The sequence below is a fragment of the Fulvia fulva genome, chromosome 10 (assembly GCF_020509005.1).
Source record: "Fulvia fulva chromosome 10, complete sequence".
In the NCBI taxonomy this organism is placed as follows: Eukaryota; Fungi; Ascomycota; class Dothideomycetes; order Mycosphaerellales; family Mycosphaerellaceae; genus Fulvia; species Fulvia fulva.
In genome coordinates, this window is record NC_063021.1 from 233,623 (window position 1) to 246,864 (window position 13,242).

General features: G+C 43.5%; 1 protein-coding gene across 1 annotated transcript; it reads right to left on the reverse strand.

Moving 5' to 3' along the window:
* Positions 1–8,040: 8,040 nt before the first annotated feature.
* CLAFUR5_11732 (Alpha-glucosides permease MPH2) lies at positions 8,041–9,980 on the reverse strand (the record flags this gene model as incomplete). The annotated part of the gene is made up of 5 exons (XM_047910880.1): positions 8,041–8,968; positions 9,017–9,266; positions 9,331–9,456; positions 9,513–9,588; positions 9,642–9,980. 5 exons carry the CDS (start codon positions 9,978–9,980, stop codon positions 8,041–8,043), a joined length of 1,719 nt encoding a protein of 572 aa, XP_047767512.1.
* Between the last annotated feature and the right edge of the window lie 3,262 nt (positions 9,981–13,242).

The following is a 13,242-nucleotide window of genomic DNA, read 5'->3' on the forward strand; positions in this document are numbered from 1 at the left end:
GTCGAGAGTAAAACACCGAGTTACTAACCCGGGCTTATAACCTATTAAATAGGTACGAGTTACGTAGTAGTAGAAGACGGCGGATTATATAAAAGACGAAGAAGGACCTAATAGGATAGCGTGTATCTATATATAGTATCGCCGGTGTTAGTATAGGTAGATACTAGGTGTCCGGATGTTTACTAGCCTATAGGCTAGCAAACCCTAGTCACGTGATCTAGTCACATGACATACCCACACCTATATACCTGGCCTACGGCCTATATATTTTCAACAATATATATTAAATAGGTACGGGTAGATAGTAGCGGAGTAGAGTAAGAGATCAATCTTTAACCGACTAATAGTACGAGTATATAGCAATATATTAGGAACGAATATATCAATTATATTAGATGTCTATCTAAGCTAAAAGGGAGAGAAGGTATCTCCCTATAAGCTAAGTCATCGTAGATGCCTTAGGCTACTAGATTACTTCCTAATTATTAACTCCCTTTAAGATACTATATCTTAATAATATAGATGTTTAACCCGAAAGAAAATCCTAATAAGCAAGTCGCGCGAGACCTACTATCCGCGTATATACTAAAGGTTTTCGGTATAAGAGCAAAGCTAGTACTAGGAGGTAGCGCGGCGATATTAGTAGATACTAATACTTAAGAAAATATAGATAGATAGGAGGAGCCCCGGGGTGACTATACCTAGCGGCAACTTAACGCCTCTACTATATTAGCTAACGACTATTAACGTTTTATAAACGGTAAGGACAAAGACTAGGATCCTATCCCTTTGTTACTGGTAGAGTTTAGGGAAATAGCTAGGCTGTTAAGCCGTAAGGAAGTAGATAAGGTCCTACCGCGACGGCCTAGCGTAGACTATAAGATCAAGCTAAAGAATAGTTAGACACCGCTATTCCGAAGACTATACTCCTTCTCTATATAAGAGAACGAGGTGATTAAGAAGTAGATCGACTACTAACTTAAGAAAGGTTTTATTTAGAGAAGTGTATCACTAGTAGTAGCACCTGTTCTAATAGTTAAAAAGCCGGGTAGAGGGCTACAAGTATACGTAGACTATAGAGCTCTAAACGCGCTTACGACGAAGAGTCGCTACCCTATTCTAATATTTTAAGAGACCTTAGATCGTATTACTAGCGCGTAATAGTTTACTAAACTAGATGTTATCGCTACGTTCAATCGTATCCGTATTATAGTAGGAGACGAGTAGGAAACGGCCTTTACTACTAGATATAGGCAGTTTAAGTACGTAGTTATACCTTTTAGACTATATAATATACTAGGAACGTTTTAGTTATTTATAAACGATATACTAAGGGAGTTTCTAGATGACTTCGTGTTATATTACCTTAATAACGTACTTGTCTTTAGTAAGACAAGAGAAGAGTATATCTAATATGTCCTAAAGGTTCTACGAAAGCTAGATACCGCCGGGCTCTAGTTAGATATTAACAAATACGAGTTCTTTAGATACGAGACTACTTATCTAGGTGTTATTATCACAAATGAGGGTATTAAGATAGACCTAGCTAAGATTAAATGCGTTAAGAATTGGCCTATACCCGCGAATATTACCGACATCTTGTCGTTTATAGGGATTACTATCTTCTACCGTAGGTTTATTAAGGATTTTAGTAAGATCTACTTGCCTATAACGAAGCTTACGAGGAAGAATGTCCTATAGGACTAGTCTCTAGCGTATTAATAGGCGTTCGAGGCATTAAAGTCAGCATTTATCAATACGCCTACCTTAAAACACTTCTACCTAGGGCGAGAGACTATTCTAGAAACAGATGCCTTAGATTACGTAATAGTAGTAGTACTCTTATAACGTAACGAGCGAGGAGTATTATATCCTATTGCTTATATATCTAAGAAGATAGATCCCTAGTAATATAACTACGATATCTACGATAAGGAGCTCCTAGCTATTATATAAGCTTTCGAGGAATAGCGACCGGAGCTAACTATTAACGAATACGGTACCGACGATTATAAGAATCTACTAGACCCGGAATCTAAGGACAAGCCAACGCTTATATACTCCGATTATAAGAACCTCGAATAGTTTATAAGTACGAAGCAATTGAACCGTAGACAAGCTCGCTAGGCCGAGTTTCTCTCGTAGTTCTTCTTTAAGATCGTCTATAGGCTAGGAGTTTAAGGTACTAAGCTAGATAGCTTAACCCGAAGTTTATAGGACTTGCCGAAGCCTAGAGACCTAGATGACCTACGAAACTAATAGTAGTATTAGGTATTACTAGGCCTAGATCGTATCCTGAACCTATAATCTACTAGAGTGTTATCGGTATATAATAATAACGTTATAACCCCGCTTACGACCGCTATTCGAGGACTCTATACGTAACTAGAGGCTAAGGAAGCCGTTTAATAGCTAGGACGAGATGATCTATATACATTACTAAGGAAGTACCGTATCGATAACCGTTATATAGTCCTAGTCGGAGGTATAATATATATTAAGAATGTATATAACTAGTAGTTATAGCCTATTCGTTCCTCTAGAGTTAGAAGACAATCTAGATAAAGGTATAATCCTAGTACGTACTCGTATCATATAGGCTTTCTACGACTATATAGTAGCTAGTTACTTAGGGGACGAGAAGACGTATAAATTAGTAGCTCGTAACTATACCTAGCTAGGTATCGCACGATTTATTAAGAGCTATATACGTGCCTACCGCGCTTACCGTACGAATAAGAACACTAACATCTAGTACCTAGGGCTATTAAGACCGCTACTAGTACTATTTAGCGCTTATTAGGATATCTCTATTAACTTTATAGTCAAACTACCGAAGGGAATAAGCGTAGTCGACGGACAAACGTACGAGAATATTATAACCGTTATATACCGCTTAACTAAGGAGCGATATATTATTCCTATTACCTTAATAATAGTAGAGTATTACGTACTAGTATTCCTTAAGTACGTATTTAGTAGACATAGGCTCCCGAAGTCTATTGTCTCGGATCGTAGTACGTAATAGGTTTCCGTATTCTAGCGTAGGATATACGCGCTACTTAGTATTAGTCGAAAGCTATCTTCGTCGTTCTACCTAGAAATAGATAGAAAGTCGGAGAACACGAACAAAGTAATAGAGCAATACCTACGTATCTTTATTAACTATACCTAGGACGACTAGCTAGATTAGACTCTATTAGCTAAGTTTATAGTAAATGATATAGTGTCCGTAATAATAGGCGTCTTACCGTTCTATACTAATACTAGGCGTAATCTAAGGTTCCCTAAGTTCGACTTAGACTTACCTATACTACTAATGCTATATAAATAGCGACTAGACGCCGAGTCCGCGGACAAGTTTACGGCTAAGATATAAGAGATATACTAATCCTTACGATAGTAGATAGCCTTAGTATAAGTAGTCTAAGCTAAGTACGTAAACTAGACGCGTATACCTATACTATAGTACGCCGAAGGCGACGAAGTATAGGTAAGCACTAAGAACTAGACGATAGAGAGACCTTCTCGTAAGATAGACGTAAAGTAGTCTAGACCGTACGTAATTACGGAGGTACTACTAGGCAATACTTATAAAGTAGAGCTCCTACCTACTTTAAATATCGACAATTGCTTCTACCTATACCTTCTTATACTAGTTCATCCGCCGGTTATAGGATAGACACAACCCGTACTACTACCGATCCGAATTGTCGACGACGAACAATACGAAACCGATCCCGCCGAACCCGATTAATAGGAAGTTAAGCAAATTCTAGACTATAAGAAGAGATAGCCGCGAGGACTAATACCGGTAGGAGGTAAGCAGCTATATTAGGAAAACTTAGTGAAATATATTAGATATAATAAGCTATTCTATAAAGCTACGGACTAGGTGATCGAGACCGCCGCCGCCTCCGTAGCCGACTTTTACTATAACTACCCGAGAGCGACTAAGCCACCTAGTTTTTAACTACCTATAGACTAGATACCGAATAAGAATGCTATAGGTATACGTATAGCGCGCTAACTAGTAAAAGTAGTAATGACTCTAATACCGGTAGAACGAGGCCTCCGGGCTTATAAGAAAGAGAGCGATACGTATAGTCCAATAGATAATAAGGTGTTTACGAAGGTAATAGGAGATGTAATAGATACGAACGATATAAGAGGAGAGGAGAGTACTCCGGAGCGTACTCTAAGAGGGGGGGGGTAGTATTACCGTACCGGCGTATATTTACTTAAACCCGCGGGTACGTACCTAGACCTCGCGCCCGCTGACTAATCCGACTCGCGGCTTAGCGCCCGTATATAACTCTCGCGCCCTCCGCGCCTCCCTTAGATAGAACATCTATTCGACTTATACCTTACCCGACTACGTACTTATACCTACTTATAACACGTAGCTATACCTTTAGTACCCCTAGTACTATTTATAACTACGAGAACGGTACGGTTACTATCCTCTTAAGTAGTTAGCGATACTACGCTATTAGTAGGTTTATCGCTGATATTTATACCCCTACTAATAGTACTAATAAAGTGCGCATTACGTATCTTTTTAGTAACCTTCGGTAGTACTAGGCCCTCTTTTATAGGCTATTAGTAAATGATAGGTAACTTAAGTAGTATAACTCTCTTAAAGAAAGGGATTATACTAGTAGAGCGGTATAGGTCTATTAATTTAGTATCGTTATACTATATTGAATTACTACGTCTATACTACTAGAGTCCGGCTATTTCTATATATATATAAGAGATAACGTTTATATAAGAGCCTAGGTAGTAAGCTATATCTAGTAAGGTGAATAAATGGCCCCTAATTAATATATAAACACGCCCTAATGCTATAATTAGAAAGGTAGTTATTCTTGCCTAGATTTCTAAGGTAGTAAGGCGCTCTATAATAAACTCTATACCCTCCTAGCTATAATAATTGATTATATAAGTGTCTAAACAGTTATTATACACCTAGTAATCCCTAAAGTTAACGCTCAACTTACTAATTAAGCTAGAAAGAACAGTAAGGCTAATAAAGCCCTTATTGCTTAGTAATACCTTCTTCGTATTAGTAATAGCCTTGTTACGTTCCTAGTCCTTACGATTGTTACGATTTAATACGCTAAGTAGACGCTCGCCGTCGTCGCTTAAGTAGTAGTTAATAAAGTTCCTCTAGTACTTCTTCTACTACTCTAAGCGCTAATCCTTTACTAGGCGCTTATTAGGGTTGATCATATAGTATAAGAATAGGCCCTTATAATAGGTGTCCTTAGGCTCGCCGGTAATATTCTAGTAGCCGCTTAGCCTATTATTATCCTTATCTTTGTTCTTATTGCCGCGGCTACTACTACGACCCTTATTACTACGGCTATTACTACGGTTATTACTACGGCTACTACTACGGTTACCCTCCTTTTAACTAGTACCTATAGATACTGTTTCATCCTCTACTAATGTTTCTCCGGAGAAGGTTATAAAGACTAATCGAACGTTAGTTATTACTAGTACGGTATCGCGTATCTATTCGAGGTAACGCTTAGTAAGCTTTTATAGTAACATTTTGTTCCGCTTCTACTCGTTATATAGAGAAGTACCGTAGGCTAGAGCCTACTTCTACTAAATAGTAAGTAGGAAGTGTCTACTAAGGTCGTCGTACTCGGCGTAGTTATACTTAAGTATCTTAGTCTATAAAACTAACTAGTCTAAGTACTAGTTATTAGTTCTACGTACGCTAGCCTTCTAACGCCTAGATAGCTTAAGCGTAAGCTACCGCTTACGTAGTATATTATCTAGACTATACAAATTCTTAAGAGCCTAGTATTTCGCTCTAAGGGTATTCTAGCCGTATATTAGCTCTTACCCTAGCTCTATTGTCGTACGGATAAGGTAGGTAATAAGCTTTAATTACGTAATAGTAAAGATGTTGTATATCCGTTACTTTCGGTCTACGTCTATTTATCGTAGCTTAATAAGGTCTCTTAATATAGCGTCTCCTACCGTATACGCTTATTAGATTTCCTTAAACATTAAGTAAGTAGGCTCTATTAGCTCGTTACTTAGTTAGTAAGGATCTATATACTTCTAGATATTTAAAGACTCTACGTAGAGCTCTAGCTAACGGTCAAACTTGTCCTATTAGTTATAGCTCTTTAGAACTACGGTACTCTAAGGTAGTACTAGTAGTTACCGGGGTCTCGGTAGTAGCTATAACTATAAAATAGATTATAGGCTAGTAAAAGTTCTACGCGGGTTTACTAGGCCTAGGGGGTACTACTATTCTAGTTATAGCAGTAGTGCTATTACGATATAAACTCTACTTTAGGGCTTCCTTATCGTAGTAAATATTAGTAAGCGATAACCGGGCTTATAACTATTACGTTAGAAGTATAGGAAGTAATTGTACGTACTTATATAGGGTGTTTTCAAAGTAGGTTATGTATTATATATGTCTATCTAGAATAGACAAGTGTTGCTCTTAAAGAGGCTATAGGTAACTAATTAGTTACCTAATTCTTAGCGTGCGTGGCCTTAAGTTTTAATGATAGGATGTTACTTATATATACGCTCGGATCGCGACACTACTATCTATAACGTGCTTTACTACCGAGCGGGCTGTACTACTAAGCGGGCTACTTTTGCTAAGAACTATACTACTTCTACTTTAATTACGACGGTATCTTAATACGACGACATCCTATAGAACCGTTACTAGGAGAATAATTCCTCTTTAGATTCTTCGCTATATAGCGAGTCTACTTAATAGGTACGTACGTTATGCCCTGACTCGCTATATCGCTTATAGCGTCGTAGCCTTAGTACTAGCCGAACACTATCTAGCGACTCTCTACTCACTTCCTACCTCCTAGTATCCTCTAGAGGTATTAATTACGACGCCTTATCGAAGGTTAGAGACCCTCTAGACTGAATGTACTTGCGCTTTCGTGCTTTCCGCTATATAAGGGCCTCGTTAGACTTACGTAGCTTACTAATCTCGCTTTATATAAGAGCTATCTAATACGCTATCTCTCTACTCCCTCTCTATTGCCCTATTAAACGACCTTCCTCTTTCTACTACGCCTTTCTAAATCCGTAACGACGCTCTAAGACGTAATGATACCTATTATGAACCCTGTCTCGTCGAAGTTATAGGTGTCCTAGTTAAGGATGCTATACTTCTCCTTTATATTACGTATAAGTAAGAACTACTTCTCGATAACGTCTAGATCTTCTATTAGGGCTCGCTAACGATCGTATCTACGTGTTATACAAACCTTTAGCTCACGATGCTGCCTAATAAACCTGTCTGTCCAATTGAGACTAGCGGGCTTAAGACCCTTCTCTTATAGCAATAAATTGGCCATTACTCGTACACTAGCCTTTAATAGCGGGAAACCTCTAAGATCTAGCTCGAGTATGTACTTAAGTATCACCCTCTCTTCTAGCTCTATAAGCTTCTTCGAATTAGGCTCGTAGTCACCCCGAGGAGGTCGTCTATTCAATCGATACCCTAGTATAGTTCGAGACGCGTCGTATACCTTTATAGCAAGTCGATTCGTGATTGTCGCGTCGCGTTTCGTAGCCTAGACAGCTAAGGTCAGTTTGGCCTCGTTTGAAGACAATATACGCTATAATAGTGGTTGTATAGCTATATCTATAGAAGTAGTACAGTTCTTAGCAAAAGTGGCCCGCTCGGTAGTGTAGCCCGCTCGGTAGTGAAGCACGTTATTGCTAAGGCGGAGCACTACCTACTATATACGCAATCTATATTCACCTTCGTACGCTATATATATACTTCTAAGGCAACGCAATTAGTATTCGAATGCCTGTAATTATCGCTCGGCAGCCCCTACACTTAGCCGCCTATCGTGGCCCTACGCAAGCTCCGGGACGACGGCGACTTCGTTTCGGGTGCCTTCGCTCAATAAAGTAAACACTCGTCAAGACACAGCATGCGACTGCTCATCCGGAGCTGGCTTCACAGCTATTGTGGCAATAGAGGGTATAACAGTAGGAAACGCGTCGAACCAGCATTACAACTCCTCAAGCCATCTTCGTAATCTCAGAGTGCTCCGCTGCCAGCCCATCCTTATGCTGCGACACCACACTCCCATCCAGCGTCTCGCCAAAGACATCGACCTCCGTAGAAGCGAACTTGCGCGCAGACACCCTGCGCTCGAATAACAGATCCATTTCCGCGAAAGTCCTGCCCTTCGGCTCTGGTACACGGAAGTATGTATAAATACAGCATAAGAAGGCCAGCCCGGCCCAGAAGAACCCAGCGAACGAGCCCCAGTCCCAAGCTGTCGGGTTGATCATGTAAGGCGTAATAGTCGAGCAAATGATAGCAGCGACGATGTAGAGGTTGCGACCTAGCACTACCGTCTTGATCTGCAGGCGACGGGAGGAGATCTCGGCCACGAGGGAGTAGCATACTGTCCCGACAGTGAGCTGGTAGGTGAGAGCCCAGATGATCATGATGCTTCCAGTCGCGAGTCCAGCAGTGTCTCTATCGTCGACAAGGCCCATGAATCCGATGATGAGCAGGAGAAGGGTAAGACCGCACAGACCGTATAGGTACAGCGTCCGGCGACCGAAACCGAGAGACATGAGGCCCCAGGCCCCGAAGACACCGACCATGTTGATAGCGTACTGGCCCATGGCGAAGTCGTAGGAGTTTTCGGGACTGACGCCGGCTTGTTGGAGGAAGTATGTTGAGTAGTTGGAGAAGGAGTTGCCTGCGAGATTCTGGATCGCCCAGCACATACAGACGATTTCTGTGCGGCGGAGATCGGCGCCTTTGAAGCAATCGAGGTAGGATGCGCCGGAGGTGGTGGACATTTCGAGTTGGGTCGTGTGTGCCATCATGGCGATGGTTTCGTCTGCGTTGAAGTCGGTCTCGCGGTTCGTGGATGTGAGACGTAGGAGAGACTTCTTTGCGTCCTCAAGGCGTCCCTTTCTGACGAGCCACCTGTGGTTGTTAGAAACATTCAATGAATGCCATCAGTGTCTAACATACCATGGGCTTTCCGGAGCGAAGGCAACTCCAATGATGAGAGGTACAGGCCACATCCACTGCAGGGCGTATGGGATGCGGTAAGCCCATTGATCTGTGCGATTGAACTGGGACCGGATGACGCCAATTGCGATCAATTGGCCCAGTCCCCAACAGCAGTTGACATAAGTGGTCAGGTATCCTCGCAGTGCGATCGGGCATACTTCCGAAGCGTAGGTGATGGTGATGGTCTGGAACACTCCCCATGGCATGCCTGGTCGAAGGTCAGTGTCTATCGTCCTACAAAGACGGCGTGGAATGCATCGCTCCATACTGACCGCACAAGATCTCGCCAATCAGGAGTGTCTCAATGTTTGGCGCAGTGAAGAAGATTGTAATGAACGCAATGATGAGTGCAAGACACGTCATCACGGTCTTGCGGTATCCAAATCGTTCAGATGCCCCTGCAGAAAAGGGTCAGTTTATGTACTCATGAGTCAGTCCTGGGATAAATGCGCACATCCATTGATAAAGAGACCAATGAACTGGCCCACAAGAGCACCATTCGAAAGCCCAGCTTGCCACGGCGCCGACACCTTCGCACAAACATCAGCATCCAATCCACCTGACCAAATGTCTCGCCACCCACCTGATAAGGCGTCTCCGGATCCCCCGTCGGCTCGCCATACTTCTCATTAAACGGCGCAAAGCCATAAAAGTTATTGACCAAAGCGAGCTGATACCCCTCCATCGCAATACAGGTAGAGATCAAAACACTCCACGCAATCGCCTTGGGATAAAGTCTGACACCCTGGAGAAGTGTCATCTTCTGCTCCTCATCGGAGGCCTTCTTCGCATCGAGGACAGTCTGCCGTTTCGATTCCGTCATGTTAAGATCGTCGCCGTGGGACAGGTGGAGAGGACGTCCAGCTGCCTCGACTTCTGCTTTCTTCTCGCGGATGACGGAGGCCTGGCGGGGGTCTGCCATGTTGACTGTCGTGGCTTTGGCAGCTTACAATACGCGAGGTGAAGTGAGGTCGAGAAACAACGAGAGCTCCAGAAAAGGTTGCAGAGCTTTTAGCATTCCACGCTAGGGTGCCACGAGACCGCTCGCGTACGCCACGAGGGTGCACGATGCCGATGCTAGGAAAGTAACCGCGCTTCAAGTACATGGATGGAACAATCCATCCCCCGCTCTGCTGGCGGCATGACCATATCTGGTACCTGTGATTGGAGCAGCGGCATCTCATGGAATAAGTATGCACCCTAGCGCTAACATGTACTCCGCACTTCCCCAGATGGGGAAACGAGGCGGGCACAAGTACCTCCAGCACCGAGAGCAGAGGCCGATGGGACTTGGCTTGAGATGTGATTGGAGGAGAGAGACTGGGCTAGATCTGAAGCAGAAAGCCGGAGCTGGGATTCGGGCTGGGTATAGCGATGGCAAGGCCGAGACTTCACGACAGTCGCCTACTATATGTACCTCTGGAAAAATTGTGCTGCGAGGCGGCGGAGCCAAGCCTCGTATCTGTGCGCCGAAGGCACTCTCACTGTCGCTGGCCTTCCTGTTGTTGACCGCACTGTCGTTGGCCTTACTATCGCCGCCCTTCGCATGTCGCTGCCTTTCGTTAAGCGTAGCGACCGAGCGCTAGCCACACCGGAGTACGAGCTTGCGAGTACGTAGGTAAGGCGTCAGCGAGGGAGTGAAGCTCTATACCAGCCCTCAACTAGCCTTGGCGCCCGCTCTGATTGGTCAACTTTCAAGTTTTAGGGTCACGTGACCCACTGCACTGTGCCTATTAGCGAACTCGCAAATATATACTCGTCGCTAACGCCTATATCGTCGTATAATAAGTGCTATACGTCGGGTAGCGGTAGCGTAGATCGTACGCTACTTTATAGTCTAGAAGGGTTAGTAGAGAGCTCTACTCTACTACGCTTACCTTTAGAGGTTTATAACCGCTAATAGTACATTTTTCTAGTAAGGACGAAGATTATCTTACGAGATTTAGGATATATAACTAAGACTCCTATTTAAGTCTAGCGTTAAATTTCTAGAGCCTAAGATAGTATAGGCCTACTACGTTAATATACGACTTCTTATATAAATAACTCCCTATATCTCTACTACTAATACTACGTATTCGGTGTCCTAGAGTCTATATAATATATAAGTCTTCCCCGTAACTTATAACGTACTTTACTACCGGGCGGGCTATACTACTAAGCGGGCTACTTTTGCTAAGAACTATACTACTTCTACTTTAATTACGACGGTATCTTAATACGACGACATCCTATAGAATCGTTACTAGGAGAATAATTCCTCTTTAGATTCTTCGCTATATAGCGAGTCTACTTAATAGGTACGTACGTTATGCCCCGACTTGCTATATCGCTTATAGCGTCGTAGCCTTAGTACTAGCCGAACACTATCTAGCGACTCTCTACTCACTTCCTACCTCCTAGTATCCTCTAGAGGTATTAATTACGACGCCTTATCGGAGGTTAGAGACCCTCTAGACTGAATATACTTGCGCTTTCGTGCTTTCCGCTATATAAGGGCCTCGGTCGACGACGAGAATTACCTATACGTAGTGTCGGCTACGAACCTCTCGTCTAGCTACGAGAGAGCCAAGTATTCTCACGCTAGAGCGTCGTGCGCGCGACGGGCGCGTAACGTAGGCGAAGCCGCGGCGAATAGAGGACTACTAGCAAAACGGGTATAAAAACTATCCGACGAGCGTGTACTCGTGTCGGGAGCGAGTCCCTCTTCTTTCTACGTATAAGAAGGGCGCGGAACCGTGGCCTATACGCTCGACAGGACACCTCTAGTATAAGTACAGAATTTTTACCTCCGGAGACCGTAAACCGAGCGGGCTAAGCGACGAACATTAGACGAGCGGACTATAGAACAACAACTGAGCGGACTATATAACGGCGTCGAGCGGACTACGAAACAATCTAGTGTTTGCTAGCGGGCAATACGGTGGGTAGGTGGACACATAACGAAGCCTATAAGGGCCTATTAAACACCCGGTATAGGAACGAGGGTTTTGCCTAAGGCACTACCTGTCCCGCTACACGACGCACCTAGTCTAATATAGTAGATTGCGACGAGGAAAAGACGATAGCCTGAGCAAGGAAAAGACGGCTATTAGGACGGGGAAAAGACGTATAATACAAGTGGATTAGTTCTGTAATCGGGGAGGATCGAGGGTAGGGTAATAAGGAACTTTATATTAGTTAGTAGGTAGAAACGCAAGGAGTACGCTGCCCGGCGTGGTGTGTGCCCCGAGCAAACCTGCGAGGTATAGACGGCCGCTTTCTAGAGATAGGCTGCGGTAACGCGAAGGGCGTCAAAACCTAGGGCGTAGTGTACACTAGTAGCGACGGCTAACACTGTCTATATAGCCCGAGAGGACGGATGCGTATGTCGGTCAATAGAGAGCACTAAAGGGCTTAGGCCTATAGAGGTAGATATTGGCTTAAGGAGCAAATAGGGAGGGAGGGCGTAGAGGGAAGCTTTTGCTCCGGGCTAACCTCTCGAAACGAGGCTATACGGTAGTACTAGATAAGTGGGAAAGCGCGGTTAAGACTTGTCACCTTATCTCGTAGCTAGCTTACTAAATACGATTCCTTCCTTGCCCAAAACCCGGAGCACATAGTACTGAACTATACTAAGTAGGTAAAAGGGAGAAGCTAGTAGAGGGCGAAGGCAAGAGACAGGCAATACTAGGCCATTATCTAGGACAGACAAGATATAAGGAGAGTGACAAGATAGATCCTTAACGAGGACTACCTAGAGCAATTCTCCCTAGCAGTAGAAACGGAAAGGTAGATAGAGAGGAGGGAGAGAGAGAGAAGAGCCGGGGAAACAGAAGGGAGAAAGGGAATCGAGAGGAGGACATCACTAGGGTTACGGGCAAGGTAGTTATAGGGTAACAACTATGACACTAGCGTACCCTGAAGGAAGGAGAACGAAAGGACAAGATAGGAAAGAACGAGGAGGGCAAAGACGAGGAGGTTTTCATCCGTTAATCGGGTTTCCTACCTACACAAATAGACCTAAATAGCGAGAGACCTACATAGGCTATAGGGCACTAAAACAGGCGAATGAATAATCTATCTATCTATCTATCTATATAAGGGCCTCGTTAGACTTACGTAGCTTACTAATCTCGCTCTATATAAGAGCTATCTAATACGCTATCTCTCTACTCCCTCTCTATTGCCCTATTAAACGACCT